We start from the raw sequence: 8,256 nt of genomic DNA, 5'->3' as shown, positions 1-8,256 counted from the left end.
TATAACAGTTATGACAATACGAGGGTGAATCAAAAAGTTCTTGGAATCACTATAAATTATAAAAATGTAAAATCTATTTTCCAAAATTTGTTTTTCTCTTTGAAAAGATGTTTTTTCTAACTATCAAAAATCTCAACCACGGCATCCATTGCCGCGTCATAATCGTAAAATTTTGTTAGATATATAATAATAGATATTAATACAATATCGCAACGTCTAATTATTATGCACATCACTAATTAACTGACCTGTCACCAAGGGCCGGCTATCGGGTTATCAGGCATCGGGTCTTTTAGATCCGATATCCGTCCTGCAAGGACAAAATTTCTTTGCAGGCCGTATCAGGTCTTTAAGATCCGATACAATATTTTTCCTTTTATGGGTACTATTTAGTGGCAGAATACCAGTCAATATATCTGTCACACTCTCACTACAAAAAATCCTAAAGTAAACTACCCCGGCCCATGCGATAGCAATAGAAATCTCTCTCCGGCCCGCGCGAATAGTTCACTTCAGGTGTTTTCGACCCGATGCCGTACTGAACGTGTTAAAACGATACGATATCCCTACTCCGCTGGAGAAAGTATACGTCGAATCACGCGTGGTAGGGATAAGAAAAAAAATGTCACGAGTACGGCGTAACGCAAAAATGTAACGCGCGCGGCGTAACGCAAAAAATGTAACGCGCGCGGCGTAACGCAAAAAATGTCTCACAAAATTTTTGTCCACCCCCGATAAAGAAGTTTCACTTCAATAAATAAGAGCTCTTAGAACCAATTAATTTAAGTTTTATTCAAGTTTTGGGAAGTTAACTGGTACGGAGAAAAATATAAATGAAAAAGGAAATAGGTACCTAGTTAGGTCGTATATGTACGAACATTTAGTAACGAATTTTATATTCAAACAGATATTATAATATTGCCTCTATTTCTAGTGTAGATTTAATTCGTGTGGTTGAAGAGAAACATATAGGTAGATATTGTACTATGTACCCGCATAACATTTTATATTGGTAGAGCCACAGACTAGTAATATACTACGGTTAGCGTTTAGCTACTATTATGTATTCTGTGCTACGGTAGATAGAGCCAAGAGTCATGAGTTGTAAGGCTTTAAATTTATCATATTATTTTGAGAAGATGTCATAGGTATGTGTTATGGTAAATAATCAATATTCACATAATAAGAATGAAACTCATCAAACAATAATTACCTAGTAAATAAACATAATTATAAATTAGAGGTTCAAATAACGGGTTTTAGATATCAATTTAAAAAGCTTTAGAAGAGTTTTTGGTTCTGTGTATTTTTAAACTTAAATAATTACTTGAAAAATGTGCGAGTTAGGTACCTTGTTACTTTCTTTTATTTTAGTAAAGTGCCTATATTATCCCATAGAGCAATACGCATTGCCAAAATGACAATGCTTTCTCGTTTCTTTCTTACATTCAACTAGTGTATGATAATGTAGGTAGTTATAATTCCTTGATAAAACGATAATTGACGGTAGCAAACCCACTAACGACCTTTTAAAATTCATTCCTTGCATAAACTAAATAACACAACCTTCAACTAACAAAACTTTCCACTAGCAAACTAATTTCCCTCGCATAATTATCTGGACAAATTAAAAAGTAAGGCTTCTTTCATTCGCCTCTGACTATAAAAGCCCTGTCTTCCTTGTCCCCAGCATCACATCGCATCTTGTTTTCATTTGTAATACAGATAAAATACAACTAAATCAAAATGTACAAAATCATCTTCTTCTTCGTGTTAGTGGCCTGCTTGTCCTTTGTGCATGCACAGTTGACATTTACTTCAAGCTGGGGCGGCAAACGATCAATGGGACCAATGCCTTGCAGGAATGAAGATGCGATTGCTAATGTGTACAGATTAATTCAGGTAAGTTATTTTGAACTGGTAACATTGTTTTATCCCTATTTTTCGAATATGAGTAATTAGGTAGTTAATACCAAAGAGGATATAATCACTACGGTTAATACTGGCGAGTGGCGAGTAAGTTTTGAATTATTGTAGAAGATGCGGGATGCCTATTCTTTTTTTAAATCTCATGGTATATTTTTCATTACTTTTCGGAAGTAGGTCCTACTAATTAAAGTTTAATTCGTAGATAATCCATATGTCCAATTTTATTAGATAGGTACTATATTAATCTAATAGTTTTTACCGTTTAAAGATGCTTCTAGATTATAAGGTACTTACCTACTTTACAGCTCCCACTTATGAAAACATGATCATGCCTAATATTGTTGTATTTATTGTTTTCAGAACGAAGCCGAAAGATTATTGCTGTGCCAAAAGCCTTGAAGGATTTCATCTTATTTCGTTTGATGTTCCCACGTTACGGCATTATTTGTTCAAAGGAAATAGGATTTTCATAATAATTATGTTACCTATGTTATGCATTTTAATATCATAAATAAATATAAATGGCAATGTTCTTAAATTATTGAATAAAAATTATATTTTAAAGTTGTTTTTTTTTTATTTACCTGTGCTACAGCCTCTCAATTGATCTAAATTTTTATCATAAAACTTCAGTAAATATAGGTAGGTAGTAGTGTACTAGGACCTAGGTACCTACTAGTTTTTATAAAATCTGTATAAGTAATTAAGTACTGTAAAAATTTAATAAAACTCCTTGGTTCATAAGTGATGTCTATTAAGTCGACAAATTTTATCATCTATTTAAAGTTGTTTTACTGTAATTTTAGGATAAAAATAAAGAGTAGGTATTAACTAAAGATTTTCGATTCGAAAACGATTTTCTTTGTTAGAAACTATTCTAAACTATACTTACACACTTGTAAAAATTTACATGAATAATAAAATATGTTTGAGTTTGATATATTTTATACCTAATATGATCTAGTTATCTCCCCGAAATCCTATTACTATTAGGTATAAAGGCGAAAGTTTGTAAGTATGGATGTATGGATGTTTGTTACTCTTTCACGCAAATACTACTGAACCGATTACAATGAAACTTAGCACACATATAGAGGGTAACTTGGATTAACACATAGGATAGGTTTTATCCCGGAAATCCTACGGGAACGGGAACTATGCGGGTTTTCCTATGAAAACGCGGGCGAAGCCGCGGGCGGAAATCTAGTTCGGACATAAATCCAAATTTATTCCACATACAAAATCTATTAACTTTGTTGGATTTAATATTTAGGTTTAAAGCAATAAAATGCTTTTAGTCCAGGATCCTTTGCCCATTTTTGCAAGTGATTACTATCAAGCTAATTTTCCGTGAGTTATGAGTAGCTTTATTTGATGAGACGCCCAATAATTTCTTGTACGAAATTCTCGATTGTGGTAGCTAACAGAGGTAACAAGGATAAAATGTTTTGATTTGATGGTTCTCAAATATTTATTACGCAATTTGTAGGACAATATGTCTGTTGAATTATATAAATATTAACTAAGTGAAAACAAAAAAATCAGCTGGTTAGTAATCATTTATGATGACCTCGTTATCGATACACATTGGAAAGAGGACTCTTTGATCAAACAATAGATTTTAAAGGACAAATATTTTTTCGAATAATTAAGATAATTATCTTGAGATTGAACACAAAAAAAAAATTCAGTTAGTAATAAATATTTGAGAACCATCAAATCAAAACATTTTATCCTTGTTACCTCTGTTAGCTACCACAATCGAGAGTTTCGTACAGGAAATTTATTTTCCTCGTCTTTTCTGGGTTGCCTGGTAGAGATCGCTGCCAGCGATAAGGCCGCCTACTGGACATTGTTATATTATATTTTTAAGTTTATAAAATGTATTCTATAAGGTGTACAATAAAGTATTTTTCATTCATTCATTCAAATTATTGGGAGTCTCATCAAAATAAAGCTACTCACGGAAAATTAGCTTGATAGTAATCACTTGCAAAAATGGGCGATGGATCCTGAACTATTTGTAAATGAGAAAATTTTAAAGAATAGAACAAATTAGATCACCGCCGAGGGCTAGTGGTCCATTGAAAAGTTACATTTGGGGTCGCATTTTTTAGAGGACGCAATTTTATTTTTTTGATGTGTAGGGGGGGTCAGTGTGAAGCTATCACCAAGTTTGTGGGGTCGCCACCCTTGTCCCACGGCCGCCATCTTGAAAATAGCGGTTGAAATGGTTTTTACGATATATCTCTTAAACTATTTATCTGATAATAAAACAATGTTAACATTATTCGTTGCAAATTAAATTCTCTACAACTTAGGTTCAGTAACTTTTTGTCGTAGAACTATAAACAAAAAAGTTATAAGCGAAAATGTTCAGAAATTAGAGATGTTTATATTTTTCAATAAAACTTTTTTTTATAAGTTTACGAAGAAATTATATCAGACCATTTTTGTAGATTGTTTTTCGTAGAACAACTTTTATTTACAACATTTTTTCATTAAGTAAATAGCTAAGGTTTTACAGCCATCCGAAGTGAGTACTATTTTTCAGTAGTAACTATACATAATAAATTGGCTATTGGCTCTTTTCCCAGACTCCACAACAATGGAAGCACACTGCAGAACATTTCAGCCCTGCTTTTCGACGTAAAAAAAAACGCACTTCCAGACTCTCCTCCTCCTGGGTTGTGGGGAAAAGATTCAATAATTAATTATTAATAATATTGTACAATTAATTATTAAAAATATTATTATAACAAAAATAAAATAATTACTGGTGACAAATTATTATTAGTACACACATAATATATCGTATTCTGTATAGTAAAGAGTACTTAAAATAGTACTCACTTCGGATGGCTGTAAAACCTTAGCTATTTACTTAATGAAAAAATGTTGTAAATAAAAGTTGTTCTACGAAAAACAATCTACAAAAATGGTCTGATATAATTTCTTCGTAAACTTATAAAAAAAAGTTTTATTGAAAAATATAAACATCTCTAATTTCTGAACATTTTCGCTTATAACTTTTTTGTTTATAGTTCTACGACAAAAAGTTACTGTACCTAAGTTGTAGAGAATTTAATTTGCAACGAATTATGTTAACATTGTTTTATTATCAGATAAATAGTTTAAGAGATATATCGTAAAAACCATTTCAACCGCTATTTTCAAGATGGCGGCCGTGGGACAAGGTTGGCGACCCCACAAACTTGGTGATAGCTTCACACTGACCCCCCCTACACATCAAAAAAATAAAATTGCGTCCTCTAAAAAACTCAAGGTCAGGCCTAAAAAATGTAACATTTCAATGGATCATAGGTGTTGATTGGCACAAAGACGCTAGTTCGAATAGGTTCGAATTTCGAATCCCGTTTCGTGACATTTTGAAACCTAAGTGCTTTTTATGAAAATTTCTGTATTTATAAACATTACAATCACAAAAGCTTGCTTAGTTATTATATTATATAGTTGATTGTTGAAAGATTCTTAGTTCTTACTATTGAAAAATTATTAGAATAAATTTTGAATAGGGCAGGTATTTTTTAGAAATCCTTGATATAATATATAGTTTGGGGGAGTCAATCTGTTTGGCAATGTTATAGGGACAGAAATAAAACTTTAAAATACGGTCATACTTTTGTCAAATATAAATTACCTATTTATTTTTTAATTCAAATGCTAATACATTTTTGTTTTTTTTTTAGTCAAATTTTAATTAGCCTATTAAAGTTATTAACATTCTAAATATTGGTTTATAGTTTATACACTAGAAAAACTGCATAATAGCAAATGATAGATAATAAAATTCCTCTTTAAATTTTCAACAGAGTAGGAATGTAACATAATTGAGACCAATATCCTAATCTAACTTGCTGTAAGTTTAATAAACTGTGTTACAACATAGCGAAACTATACACAATTTGATACATAGTGTATTATATCTATGATTTGATATGTTTTTCTTTTCCATGTTCCAGCATGACATTAACCTTTTTTTAAAAACTTAATTTATTTGATGGTTACATAGTCTTAAAAAAATACTAAACCTAAATCTTTTATAAAATGCTATTTGTGCAAAATATCCCCTATATAATACATATAAATTAATATTTAGAATGCCAAGTATAGCGCCCGCCAAACTTCTTGGCCTCAAAGTAATGTGGTGGGGGAAGTTTGCGCATCAAGTTTTAGTACATTTTTATATGTGCAAGCTTCCCCCACTATGTTACTTTGAGGCCAAGGTGGGCAAGGGGTTAAGAAGCTGATGGTGAGAGCACTTGGCTGATACCACTTGTGTCTAGCGACATTCTCGTGGAGCCAGTGTATTGCACATCATCTTCATCCAAAGCTTCTCTCATCCGTCGCTTATAAATCTCACTGTCCGGATTGTTCTCTTGATTACGGCATCTATCCAGCTTCTTTTCAATGGCTCGAACACGTTCCCGCGCGGGACTCTCGACCATTTTCACCATAGACCTAATTTTACGCACTGCTTCTATAAGTATTGCTAATTTATCAGGCCCTGCGTCTCTGAATAACATATCTGTCACATAACTATCCAAATTTTCTTGTTCCTTGCTCGCTGCATGGAGCACTGCAGCTAATGCTATTTGAGATGGCGCATACAACAGACAGGCATCGGTCAAAAATACTTTTTCAAGGAATTCGTCGATTCCGGATCGTAAACGCTCCGGATTGGCCAGTGAACACCTCGTTTTTATGTCGATCAAGAATCCTTCAACCGGTCTAAAAGGATTATGAATAGTCAAATGATAGTTCAGTTGCTGCATTAACAGCAATTCATTGTTTAGTATAATGTCTGAAGCTTTTTCTCTGTCACCTTTAATGTTTGCGACAAACTGGCCGATAGACACATTAAATTCTTCAACTTTACACGCCAAATAAACACAAGTAGCCAGAATTTCTTTCGGATGATAATCCATAGATGAGTTGTATAAATAAAATCGTTTAAAATAATGAAATGCTGTGCCGATTACTCCTTTTGGCATAGGAGGTTGAAATCTCTTACAAAACTCTTTCAAATGAAGCTCATATTGTTTCAATAATAGTCTTTCTTCCTCAGGAGATAGAAAATAATTGTACCTTTGATGTTCATCTATGTGTTGTCCATGTTTTGAAATGAATACTACGTTGTGTTTTTCCCGATGGCATGCTAGCTCATTTTCGTCACTGAATGTCCAAAATTGTCTTTGTGAGCTTGTCGAGAACATTCTGGTGAAGATTCTATCGTAGTCAACAATTAAATATTACAAAATTACAGATACATCTCACAGTTGGTATATAGTCGTTTTTCACGACGTTTTTAAATTCAACGATGACACATGACATGAGTGATGAGACATCAAAGACTACATGACATCAAGTCTGTCTGTTTTGACTTTTGATCGTGTTTTGATAGTATAAAAAAATTGTTACCATTAAAGAAAAAGAAGAAGATATACGTTACTACCCTGTGTTACTACCCCATAATAATCCTCACCATAAAACTGATTTTCTGATAATAATTGTGGAAAATAATAAAACATTAAACAATTGACAGAAAGAAATTGAATGTAAATATAACGTCAAGCCAATTTATAGCATCTACAGACGCTCCGATTTGGTTGGTGCCAACCATATTGGAACCGACATGGCAACCATTCCAACATTGCTACAGATTGTCCGACGGTTGGCCTTCCAACTGTCAGTTGACCATAGAGTAATATGTCAGTTGACCATAGTACGAAGAGAATGGGCTAAATTCTACTATAGAAATAGAGAAAATTACAGTCATATGCGGCTCTTATAACTTATTTTTTAAGGTTTTTAATGTAGCCGCACTGTCAATTTTTTTAATACTTCTAACATAATAAAATACGCTTGATTTCTGGCATCTCTATTTGCGTAATCTTTGTTACTTATGTCCTACAAACAGGGAAAGTCTTTATATAGTTCCAGTAATTTTATTAATATGTCACGTTCGGTGACCGTAACTCCCTCGGCGTTCATGTTGACGTCCTACACCGGCGGCGTTGCAAATGTGAATGAGCCAATTACCTATATTACTCTATGGAATGAGCCGATTTGGTCGGAACAAAGCTTCCACACGTTCCAATTTGGTTGGATCGGATAGGAAGTTGGTTTGGTCGGTATTGCTGGCGCATCCGACCACGTCAAACCAATATTAATAATAATTATGTCGGACCGACCGCTCTCTACACTTTCCGATTTGGTCGTGGTCGGATGGTTGGCACCAACCAAATCGGAGCGTCTGTAGATGCAGTAAAATGGCTCTACCAAGGGCTCTACTATAATTTTATT

At 33.3% G+C, this 8,256-nt stretch overlaps 2 protein-coding genes across 2 annotated transcripts; one reads left to right on the top strand and one right to left on the bottom strand.

Annotated features, from left to right (window-relative positions):
- The first annotated feature begins 1,594 nt into the window (after positions 1 to 1,594).
- Positions 1,595 to 2,449, top strand: LOC149479232 (adipokinetic prohormone-like). Its single transcript, XM_089708220.1, has 2 exons — positions 1,595 to 1,902; positions 2,290 to 2,449. Exons 1-2 carry the CDS (start codon positions 1,747 to 1,749, stop codon positions 2,326 to 2,328), a joined length of 195 nt encoding a protein of 64 aa, XP_089564346.1. The 5' UTR covers positions 1,595 to 1,746; the 3' UTR covers positions 2,329 to 2,449.
- Positions 2,450 to 5,559: 3,110 nt separating this feature from the next.
- On the bottom strand, positions 5,560 to 7,298 carry CycH (cyclin H). Its single transcript, XM_089708022.1, has 2 exons — positions 6,177 to 7,298; positions 5,560 to 6,057 (listed from the first exon to the last, which is right to left on the bottom strand). The coding sequence occupies exon 1, from the start codon at positions 7,164 to 7,166 to the stop codon at positions 6,189 to 6,191; it is 978 nt and encodes a 325-aa protein (XP_089564148.1). The 5' UTR covers positions 7,167 to 7,298; the 3' UTR covers positions 5,560 to 6,057; positions 6,177 to 6,188.
- Between the last annotated feature and the right edge of the window lie 958 nt (positions 7,299 to 8,256).

Source organism: Colias philodice, chromosome 20 (genome assembly GCF_061535455.1).
Source record: "Colias philodice isolate Cphi_HAF_F1 chromosome 20, ilColPhil1 Martin Lab GWU primary, whole genome shotgun sequence".
NCBI classification, from domain to species: domain Eukaryota; kingdom Metazoa; phylum Arthropoda; class Insecta; order Lepidoptera; family Pieridae; genus Colias; species Colias philodice.
Note: the sequence above shows the minus strand (reverse complement) of the source record. Positions and strands in the feature narration are given on the sequence as shown.